At 50.8% G+C, this 11,484-nt stretch overlaps 1 protein-coding gene across 1 annotated transcript; it reads right to left on the reverse strand.

The window, feature by feature from the left end:
* Nucleotides 1-1,556: 1,556 nt before the first annotated feature.
* TMIGD1 (transmembrane and immunoglobulin domain containing 1) lies at nt 1,557-4,928 on the reverse strand. The gene is made up of 5 exons (XM_040582431.1): nt 4,849-4,928; nt 3,608-3,886; nt 2,840-3,118; nt 1,854-1,957; nt 1,557-1,589 (listed from the first exon to the last, which is right to left on the reverse strand). The coding sequence occupies exons 1-5, from the start codon at nt 4,925-4,927 to the stop codon at nt 1,557-1,559; spliced, it is 774 nt and encodes a 257-aa protein (XP_040438365.1). The 5' UTR covers nt 4,928.
* Nucleotides 4,929-11,484: the final 6,556 nt, after the last annotated feature.

The following is an 11,484-nucleotide window of genomic DNA, read 5'->3' on the forward strand; positions in this document are numbered from 1 at the left end:
CTTTTCCAGAACGTTCCGCCGGTGCCCGCGGTCTTCCCCGCCCCGAGGAGCTGCCGTGCTGACGGCTGCTGTGCGGCCCGAGCGCGGCCCTGCGGCTCCGGGCACAGCTGCCCCTCAGGGCCCCTGTGGCCACGGGCGAGGGAGGCCCGGCGGCTGGAGCCTGGGCCCCCTGCCCCCGCCGGCCCGCTGCCCCCGCTGTCCTGCAGCCCCCGGGGGCCGAACGGGAGGGCTGGCAACGGCCTCTGTGGCAGGCGGAGGCCCGGCCGGGTGCCAGGGAGCATGAGCTGGCCCCAGCATGGCGCGGTGGTGGCTGTCCCCAAGCGCTGGTGAGCGCTGGTCAAGGACACGCTCCAGCTCTGAGCAATGCTCTGCTGAGGAGCTGCCCCGCTGCCCTGGCAGGAGTATTTCCGCATCACAGGTTCAAATTAATTTACAGCACAGGGTGTTTGTCGACGCTGTTACTGATGTACCGTTCCAAGATGTGATGAGGCCTTAAAAGCTTGCTGGGACCTTGAGAAAAATGCCTGCGTGGCATATTTGTTGGGGGAGGGATGGGAGGTTCTGCCGTCGTGGTGCCGGAGCAGTGGCACTGACGTTTCCACCGGGTTACCCGGGGCGGGGGGCTGCCCTGAGACCTGCGCTCCGCAGCGGCAGCGCTCCACACCAGGCAGCTCTCACCCCGGCCAACAGACGCTGAGATGCCGGTAGGATTGCCGGTAGCATTACTGGGACAGAGCTGCAAGTTGGGTGGCCACCACCCCTGGCACCCTGTGGAATGGCACTGTAGGACAGGGCCAAGAAAGCAGCTGCCAGCTCAACACCTCTCTTTTATTTGTGTCCATTGACATTGCTATCTGTGGCCAACCAGTACAGATTCCTCTGCAGACCAATCCACAACCCCCATGCCTGACTGCACATGCTTACTTTGTAGGAATAAACATAGAGGGCAAGATTTGGCAACAGCTCAGGCAGCCCACCCCCCCGTGATGGTGCTCTCAGCAGTACATTAGAATGAACAGATGCAAAGAACCACTTATATTTTGGCAAGACCATATAAACTTGACCCCAAAAAACTTGTTTGAGGACTGTGTCTCATCATCTCACTCAAGGACTTAGTTCCACCACTAGAAATTATGTTCTCTGGGTGTGCACAGGAACCTTGTGGTCTTTACCTGCAGCAAAATGAAAAGAAGAAATGAAAACCCACCTATTAGGGAAACAAAACAAGTGATCGGAATTCACCTGGGTCGCATTCAGCTCCAGAAAGCTTGCAGCAGGCTGGTGGCACCCCATTATGTTTTTCCCCACTGCCTCCACACAGGCATAGCCAGGACCTGGCGATGGCCAGGGCCAGGGCAGGAGCCATGGGGGGGATCTGCCTGGATCCTGCCGTGTTCCCATGGGTCCCTCTCTGCTGGGAGAGAAGGTCAGAACAAGAGCTCAGGAACTCGGCCTGGCTGGGTTTAGTATGCCGAGTGCTCTTTTGTTTCCCAGGTTCTGCCAAGGCTTAAAGAAGGAGGTTCATTTGGAAGGTGCATGAGTAAGCAGTCAAATACTTACAGAGCTGTTTCACTTGATCTTTTGAAGCACTGAAAAATAAAGAAACAGCATTGTTACCTTTCCTGACCATAGGGATATTTGTATGAATAACTTGCAAGTGTGTAATGCCTTCCACCTTGAAATATCTAATATTTGATTTATCTACTGGTAATTCTAAAGCAGGAGGTAGTATGTAACAGTTGTCTAACAGTGGAAAGCAATGCTACAAAGTAGAATGGAAAAGGTAGAAAAAAAACAGGGCATTGCAACAGAACAATGTTATTTTTTTTGTAGAAAACTACAGCTTCCCATACCTTGAAAATTTTATCTTTTCGAGCCACAATTCCAAAAAGTACCGTGAGTGTAACCACCACGACAGCAGCAATAACAGCTTCCTTGGGAAAAACAGGGGTTTTAGCTGTCAAGAGAGAGAGGAGGTTGACCGTGTGATAGACCAGTACAGCCATACAAAACAGAACATTTCACAGAACTGTGGAGAAACATATTTCTTTTCCCACGGCTGTCACTGCTGATTTGAACTTGTTCTCTCTGCCTTCTGCAGACTGACTGTGTGTGGTGTTAGTACCCTGGAAAGAGCAGAGCCCAGGCTGTACTTCAGTGAACTGAAGGAAGAGTTGCAATGTCAGTCCCTGAAGAAGATCCCCAAGGCACTCTTACACATGGCAATACAGGTGTCCGGAAATCTCACTGACACAGCTAACGTCACTTTCCTCCCTGTTCCGAGAGTGCAGAAAGGAGAGGGGCGTGGGCCGTCAGTGGGAAGTGGATGCCTGGTGGGTCACCTCACTTAGCATCACCTGTCTGAGACCTGAGCATCCAGCCCCAGCAAGGCTTCCACCTCCCTGTTGCCCACAGGGCTACAGTCACTTGTGGAGGACAGCTTTTCTTGCCTTAAGCAGCTCTTTTGGCATGACAGAATACTATGGTTGGAGTAAGTAAGGACTTCAAATAAGCAAGTAAGCACTGAGAAAGACCTAAGGTGCTTTAAACCACACTTGAATGTGCCCTGTCAAGCATGGGAAGTGAGGCAGTGGGATAAACCTGCTTCAGGTCACGCTTGCCAAATGCCTTTGAATAACAGGTAAAGCAGGAAAGGCCCTTCCTGGGGCTGTGGTCCCAGGCACAGATGCAAGGAGAGCTCCTTGCTATTGCTATGCCCTCAAAAGTTAATGCAGGGAATTTACCACATTCCACTTCTTAATATAAATGGATTGCTATAATTATAAAAGAGAATAGGAAGTTATTTGCAAAGCTTATTGTTTGGCAGCAGCCTCATTACCTTCAACTATCAGGTGGAAATCTTTTCTCCCCTCTCCCAAAGTTGAGTTCACCACACAGGTGTAGGTCCCGTTGTCAGAGTTCTGTACTTTATAGATAGACAGCTGAGAGACCTCGCTGGTCTGGTACAGCTGGTGACGATTCTGCTGTAGGGTCAAGATGATGTTGTTCTTATACCACATTGTTTGGGCTTGAGGGTTGGATTTGGTTTGGCAGGTCAGAGTTACATCTTTTTCTTCTTCCGTTTGGAGGGACTCTTCTCCAGTCAGCTGAGGAGGAACTGTTCACAGTAATGCAGTTCAACAGGTCATTAACAATGCTGCTCACCGTTTAACACCAAGCCCCCTTTGCACATCCCGCGTGCACCTTATTCAGTGGGGTAACACATCACAGTTGTGCAGCTTTTCGTGATTCCTGGGAATCATCAGGGCAATGAATGGCCGAGAGTCACCTCCGTAACTCCCCTGCCCTGACTTGTATCCTTAGGAAAGAACCTAGGTGGAGGCAGGGACGTACCCAAAACATCTTACTTAAAGACTCACCCACTCCCTATAAAAGAGTCATTAGATCAGGCCATAAGCACCACTGTGGAAAGGGAGTGTCTTATCGTGTGAGTTATCTTCTCCTAAATGCATTTTTTCTTGATGAAGACAGCGTACAATGGTGCAAAACACCCTGCCTTCAGCTAGTGCCCAGACACCAAGGTGCTCAGCCCGTGATTTCATCCCACCCCAGCTGCTCCGCGCAAATATCCACCGCTGCAACTCACACTGGACATCCATGGTCACAGACACCTGGACAGACTGGTCCCGCGCCAGCTTGCACGTGAAGGTGACTCCATTGTCGGACTCAGTGACTGGGGATATGCAGATGTTACTGATGTTCACTTTATTCCCATCTTTCAAATCCACTTTCCCCGCTCCTCGGTACCAGAGCAGCTCCTCGGGCTGGCTGCTGTTCTGTACTAGGCAGGAGAGGGAGACAGCAGGGCCAGACATTGTCGTCAGGGAAAAGTCAGCAGCGTGGTTGTTCACGGACAGTTCCAGACCTACAAAAGGAGAACAAGGGCACTAAGCGTCCTAAGCTGCACCCTTCCCACAGGAGCTGCCCTGCTAGCTTCTCCAGGCCTTGGCTTTGGAGGAGGGATTGAATTTCAGGCTTCAGTTTTCCGGTGGGACTTTAGTTCTCAGACAAGAAGTTGTCTTTGTCATAAAGCTCCCTTATTTAAAATAGAAGTTGGGCTTTTACAACTGACTGCAAGAATGGCAAAGCCTGACCTTTAATAACCAAATGTCTGTAAACCAGCAGTGACCATGTAACACACACAGCAAAATCATCCCCATCCCGCCAGTCTTGCTCACCCTCTTGCTACAAACCACCATTGCAGCATACCTGTGCCCTCAGGTTTTGTGCCCATGGTTTGATACGCTGGCTTTTTTGTCAGTGCTGAATGTGCTGGAGAGTATAAATCGGTTAATCAGCCCCTCAGCTGTATCCTGGCCACTCTGAGTCTGGATCTTGAGGAGTTGCAATTTGTCTAACATATAAACCTCAGGACACACTAAATGAAGATCCAGTATTGGAGATGCATTTTTTTAATGGACTGAAACTCTCTACTGTAGCCTGGCTCATAGGTTAATGAAACAAAAATACAGGTCGGAATATAAAGGCACTGTAGTCCTGTGAGTATAAAAAAGTCTGAAGCTCCCTGTCTCTTCCCAGGTATCACACTTTTCACTACTTAGAGCAGCTTTGAAAATGGTGGCCTCGTCGTCCTTGTGCAGCCGCTGCAATAATGTTGGAAAACGTTGAGACTTCCCCATGCCCTTCTCCACTACTCTCAAAACCAGAGACCAGCTTTCAGGCAGTCCTCTGGGGTGACCTCCACAACCTCTGAAAGCTGGGTGCTGGTGTGGCACGTCACCCTGGCTGCTGCCAGCCCGGGACAGTTTTGCACGGTGACATGATGGAGCTTGTACAAAGCCACCACCGCTGTTTTCTGCTGCTTACCTGTGGCTACGCATGCCAAAAAGCAAACGGCAAGGACAGGCGCTTCACAGGGCACTGCGGAGCTGCTCCTCTGCGCCATCTCGGAGGCACCCAGCTGGCGTCTGTTAGAGAGAGGGTGACCGTGTTGTGCCTCTGCCCGGGGCTGGCAGCGGGTTAATTGCTGACACCCTGGGGAGAGCCCTCAAGGCTGGAACAGGGTCACCAGGGAATAAACTGCGTCGGTTTGTTGCAGGGCCTTTTCCAGCTCGGAGCGGAGTCAAGGGGGTTTTACATCTCTCATCTCCTACGTGAGTTCCGTCGCCTCCTGTCACCTGCCCGTCGGGAGCCTCTCTGGGTCGTAGCACCCGACTTACCTTGGGAAGCGTCTCTGGAGAGGCTGCTCCTGCTAAGTAACACACAGCTCTTTCCCCTCCTTATTTATAAGGTCTGAATCTTCATATTTTATGATCGCTTGGTAAGAAGTGAGTCCATAAAATGGGTTCAAGGCCTTGTTCAATTCCTGGATTTCTGAGCTCCCAGAACACCAAGAAAAGTATTTGCTGGGCTCTGCTGGCTGTTTTATGAGACCTGCCGAGGCAATGAGTAACTAACAGAGAGTTCCTGCATCGGCTATAAAGACCTTCAGCCAAAAATAATACCTTTTTCCTCTCAGCTTTCTGAGTGTTCATGACACTGTTCCAGGCCGTAGGATGTTTATCATTGATTATCCTAGAGCAGGAGTGGGCTCCTTTGCCCCTTCCCACCCAAAGCTCTGTCGCCGTGTCCTCCTTTGACTGGAAAATGTGGAAAAGGCACCAATTCAGACTTTGAACTGCATGTTGGCAGAGGAGAGAGCAGAGGGACTGTCCTGCTCACTGGTGTGTACCCCCAGGGTGTGCTTGCTCTTGCAGTTAGCTCAGCCCTGGGCGTCCCCAGCACAGAGCGAGGGTCCCCCAGCCGCTGGGACAGCTGTGTGGGGTCCCCCAGCCACTGGGACAGCTGTGCCCATGGGCTGTGTGTGGTCTCTCAGCTGCTGGGACAGCTGTGCCCACGGGCTGTGTGTCAGCAAAGGGCACAACCGAAGCACTCGGCTAAAACAGCATCTGAAACGGCCTGCTTACACTTCAGCAGGCTGACGGTGCTGTGGTTGCAAAGGATGGGATCCTTGCAGCCTCTAGAACATGTTCCCACCGCTGTCAGTGTCCCTGCAGGCATGGGGCACGTCACTCGTCGGGAACGAGCTCAGCAGAGCCATAAAGTGCGTTTCGTGGACAGGAGGTGCCCGAGACACGTCCGTGGCATTTTTGTCACCTGTAGCCACGGTGGCCCAGCTCAGCGGCAGAGAGGTGGACAGCGGGGGCTCCTGCTCCGGGGCTGGCTGTCCGCAGGGGGCACAGGAGCGTGCCACACTATTTATTTGTGGGGCTCTTTTAAACGTGGGTCACCTTAGAGTGTTAAGTCTTAATATAACTCCTGTGTTCATTGGTTTAACCTTAAAACTAACAGGGAACCATTTTCAGTTAAAAAACTGTATGTGTACAAAAGTTTCTTAAAGAAACATTACTCAGCCTGCCTTCTAGAAAACTGCTGTTTTAGAAATTAGTGTCCAGCCTTTAATTTTTTACCTTCAAATTCAATTTAAGAAATTTTAAGAAAAAAATCAGCTTCTTTCACCATTTTTAGGAAATTATATCTCTTACCCTTGTAGCATTTGACTAGACACTGTCTTATGGTCCAGTATAAACTTCAACAAAATGCACTTTCTCAGGGGAGAGTGGCCTTTGTGGCTCGGTATTAAGCTGAACTGAAATAGAGAGGGATGCAAAGGAATGGGCTGGGAAACAGCTCCTGTGCGCTGGCCAAGAGTGAGTCAAAGGCAGGAGAGTACGGGGAGCTCTGCGCTCCTTCTGGTCACTGCATTGCAATGATACTCCAGGAGAAGAAGGAGATGTTTAGGGTAAGTGAGGTTGTAAAGAATGGAAGTATGGAATTTGGGGGTATTTTTTTAGTCTAGAAATCAGTAAAGGAAAAGATTGTCAGATTACAACTGTTCTGTGGTGGGTTTGTCATGATGCAAGGCACAGCAGGAGGTGGTACCTGGGAAAAATTCTGTCCCAGGTTTGCAGCAGGTCTGTGACGGGCAGCAAGGTGAGCTCAGGTTCATCTGGTTTTACGGTTTTTAAATGAAGGCAGTGGCGGTGTCCTGTTTTGCAATGGGCTTTGAGATCTGCTGAAGGAAGAGAGACTAGAAAAGCAAGGTGTTACTTGGCCAGAGGCACTAAGAGGCAGAGTTTTCAAACCAGTAATTACTTTCGAAATGCCTTTTTACACTTTTCTTTTTATACTGGGTGTAATTATCTTGTGGGTGTCTAATTATTCAGGCCTAGAGCTTTGTGGGTTGTGCTATCCACCTTTCCATTACGTTTAGGAGGGACATAAGCCCCCTAAAGCCAGAATGTATAGCAGCCTCTAATGACTCATATTGGGAGGAACCTCTTCAGTGAGGCAGATACTCCATAACTCTCCACGGCAAAGGATCCAGCCCTCACATTTGAGGTGTTTGGATCGGGCACCGTCAAGGCTGGATTAGATGGACCATGGGGCTAGAGCCAGAGTAATCCACCACACCAGTTGCTGCTTGTCATCCTTATGGCAACAGTGGACCAACAAACCCAGAATAAGACTGTTGTTAAATATGACTCTGAACAGTCCCAAAGGGAATTAATTAATAAACACCAGTCTATTCCTGGGTGTAATCCAAGCCTTAGAAACCTGAGAAGAAAAGATTTAGAACATGATAGAGATTAGGCAGAAGTTTCTTTTCCACTGAGTCTCTTAACCTCCGACTCCAAACTTCACAGCAGTTTGGGCTCCTCTTGGTTATCCCCAGTGCTGTGAGGGGCACAACCCCTAACCCCCTGCGTTTTCACCGGCAGATGAGAACTCAGTTTATATTCAGCAGAGTTGCTGAGGGCTGAAGGTCACACTTGGAGTCCGGGGCATAGCAGGATCTGCAGAGACGTGTGGAAGCTGGGGATCATATCTGTGGGTTGGTTTGTCAAGCAAACAATGCCTGTAACATAGCTGTAATGCCGCCCCGGAAAACATGTTTCACTCACGGCTTTGCTCAAAGGCTGCTTCTGTCTTCCTACTCGTTGTGGTTCCCCACTCCTAATCCCTTTTTAATATGTGGTGCTATATATTTTGCAACACTTCCATTGTTGGAGGATGACTGTAACACCCAAACCCACTGCCTCCACTTGCCAGATATCTGGGCTGGAAAGTCAGGCTGTCCCGGAATGCTACCTGAACTTACTCAGCACTCTTGTTCCCTCCCACAACATCTGGAGACGTGACGTGCCCTGATTTCTCAGACTCCCCACCTATACCAAATATTTTCTGCTGTTGGGATGGACAGTATTTTTTTCATAATTTTGTTAATAATTCTATTTTCTGATGGTCCTTTTATAAAAGGTCACACACTATGCCAGTGAATGACTCTGCAATGATAAGTGATCTTTATTCTTGGGAAGGAATAAGAATAGGAAAAGGCACACTAAGGCAGTGAATATTTTGAGATTTTAAAATATATTGCTTAGAGGGCATTAAACATTGAAATGAAAAGTAGGCATTAATGAAGAAACAGATCCTGAGATAACTGAAGTGGAAGAGAAGCCTTCAGGAAGGTGAAGCTCCGGCACAAGTGTTGGACACAGATGCCATCTACTGGGTCCCCACCCATGGGAGCTGGCAGCCCTGCAGGCGAGTGTCTGGGAGGGAGGAAAGTCACCTGAGAGCCCTGGAAACAGGATGAGACCCCTGTGATCCACCATGGCAGAAGCTCAGAGACAGTAAACCCTGTAGAAGGCTGAAGCAATGCTCCACTCATGGACAGGTACACTGAAACCTTTGGGCTCAGAGGAGGATGAGGATGGTACATTTCTGGACAGTAATTTCCCTTGTGTTTTTCACCTGCACTGTGGGAAATCCCCTGCGGAGCCTGTGTTTCTAGTGATGCAACCAAGAACCATATCTTGGGCTTTTACTGATATTGCTATACTTGTATTTCTCTTTCAGAAGTGTGAGTTCATTAGGCTCAGCAAACCTCAGTCATCGCTTTAAACAATCACTCCTGGATCTTTTAAACTCTCCCTTTTTGAAGCGAGTACAAGAAACGGAATCATGTTCCAGGAGGGCAACTCTGGCCTTTAATCAAGAGCATCAAGGCACTTGCAAATGTCTCCTGTGCTGTGCAGAAAACAGCCACGACTGTAGAAACTCTTAGGACTCGCCTGGAAGCCCCACCAAATTGCTGCGGTGCGGAAGGCACGGCTGGCTGTTATCAGCACTGAGCACTGGTCCTCCTCTTTCCTCGCCGCTCGGGGTTACATCCAGCACTGGCAGGCGCCTGCAGTCATCGATCTTGCCTTAAAGATTAAAACTAGTACACCAGCGTGGCCATTGCTATCCTACTCTGAGATATATGGTCCCAAATAAAAGGAAATGCGAGAGGAACTTGGCATTAAATTAGCAACACACGTCCCCTGCAGGAGATAAAAGTGACTTATCTGTATTAAATCCCACTTAAATGTTGGCCCATGTAGTTTCCCATCTAGGGATCCCAGTTAGTAGCTTGCAGCTTTCACACCTAGCAGCGCCCAGGGAAATTGATACTATTAGTCTTTGCTTTGCATCATCCACTCGTGAAATTCCATTTTCTACCTGATGGAACCCATTTGCAAGACAGTCTCCTGCCTCAGCCACAGGGTAGGAGTCTATCACAGCAGCAATTATCTGCCAGGTTCCCCCGACTTTGTTCTTCTTCAGGACAGAAAACATGTTTCTGCCACGGATGGGCTGGACTTCCAGGGGTTTTTGTTTCCTTGGGGAAACAAAAATGACTGAGGATGATGCTGAGTACCTGTTTCTCGCCTGATTGAGATGCTTTCTGATGGCCAGTGCATGACATTCCCTAGCAGTATTCCCAGATCTGCTTCTCTTTCAAGACTGTATTCTCCTGTGGCTGCTCTACAGCCTGGACCTCGGATATTTTTGTCTACCTAGAAACTTTCAACACCAGTGGGATTTCTTGGAAGTGCTCTGCTGGAAAATCAAGTGCTGATTTGATCTTGTGAAGTGCTGCCAAACAATATTAACAGTTTTAACTTCCCTGCTGTGGCGTCATCCCTCCTTCCCTCTGCGAGGAATCTGCAGAGACTGAGCTGCTCCTTCTTTCCAGTTCATGGGGAGCCATTTGCTGCCAATCTTCAGGAGGGAACCGCACTCCTCCATGGCTGGAACTCCTGCAGAGTGTTGTAAGGCAAAAGCCATAGCCCCTGAGTAACCACCTCCTCAAGTGCCGGGGCTGCAGCTCGCAGCAAGCACAAGCCCAGGGCAGAGCTGAGGAAGAGGAGGAGGCTTCTTGCTTCCTCATATGTGGACTTGCTCACCCAGGGATCTGGAAAGCAGATCTCATAGGTTGGCCTGAGAAAATGTGAAGGTTTCGGTACTGGCTGCTGGGAAAAGGAGTGGGTGACTCATCAGTCTTCAGCCACATGCTGCTTTTACGATTGGTTTGTTGAAATTCCAGACAACTGGGCTTTTATCAGCTAAAAAGGGAAATGAGCTTAGTTACTCTGTGTAAATCCAGAGCAATTTATTTGTAGACTGAGGACTTAAAGCTATCTAACGGTGATCGCTTTTGAGCCAGCCGAATTCCCTCGATGTTCCTTCTCCCTTTTGGGTTAAGAACGTCCCGATGACCAAGGTCTTTTGGCTTTTCCAGTTTAATTAGATCTGGATCATCTTTTTGATGGATAATCCCTGTTCCCTGCTTGTCCCCCTCCTAATGACTGTACGGCACAGATGAGCCCCAAGAAAGAGAAGACATTTAACGCTCCTTTTCCTCAGGGCCCGTTTGCCGCTGCACCGTGCTTGGCTTGCACAGAAGTTGGCATCGTCTGGCCTCTCCTGCGAAGGACCGCAGGATGCAGTGAGACGAAGGAGTCACAGCGTGGACGGTTCCCCTGAAAATCAGTTTTATGTGCTAGACCCGGAGCTTGTGTCTCCAGCAGGAAATGCCGGAGCTGGGAAGCAGATGTGTACGTGAGGTGCTGCTGAGAAGCTAAAGGGGAACGGACGGGAATCTGCTGGCTGGCGACGGGCCCTTCCAACGGCTTACGGACCGCAGGGCAGTTTTTGCAGAGTAAGAGGTTCTGCGGGTCAGCACCCACCGGCCTCCAGCAAGGCGCTGGCACGGGTCCCAGCGGAGGAGCCGCGCGGGGCCGCGGTACAGCCCCGCCCCGGCCGTCGGCATGTGGCCGGTCCCCGGCGGTGCTGCCCGAGCCGGCAGCCCCCCGCAGCGGCACTGCGGCGCCGGGAGCCGCGGCTGTGCTTTCTCTGCTGGCGGTGCTGCCCTGCAGCGGCGTGTCGGGTCACCCCGCGGTGAGCTGCCGCCTGCCCCACTGCGCGCTGGGCGCGCCTGGCTTATTGGTGCCCGCGGCACCGGACAGCGCCGCCGCCGGGCTCCGGCAGCCCCTGCGGGCGGGGAGGCGCCGAGCGCGGCCGCTTTCTCCCGGGAGGTGGCAGTCACCGCTTCGGGCGGCGCCGCTGCCCGCCCGGCCCCGCGCCCGGCGCGTCCCTCCCCGCGGCGGCCGG

This window comes from Falco naumanni, chromosome 1, assembly GCF_017639655.2.
Source record: "Falco naumanni isolate bFalNau1 chromosome 1, bFalNau1.pat, whole genome shotgun sequence".
NCBI classification, from domain to species: domain Eukaryota; kingdom Metazoa; phylum Chordata; class Aves; order Falconiformes; family Falconidae; genus Falco; species Falco naumanni.

Excerpts from the sequence above, each read along its gene's own strand:
- TMIGD1 (XM_040582431.1), bottom strand. The coding sequence starts at position 4,927 with ATGGCGCAGAGGAGCAGCTCCGCAGTGCCCTGTGAAGCGCCTGTCCTT. Across the intron at positions 1,958-2,839 it reads TTTCCACCTGATAGTTGAAG|CTAAAACCCCTGTTTTTCCC; the intron begins GTAATGAGGCTG and ends CTCTCTTGACAG. Across the intron at positions 1,590-1,853 it reads GAAAAGATAAAATTTTCAAG|TGCTTCAAAAGATCAAGTGA; the intron begins GTATGGGAAGCT and ends TTTATTTTTCAG.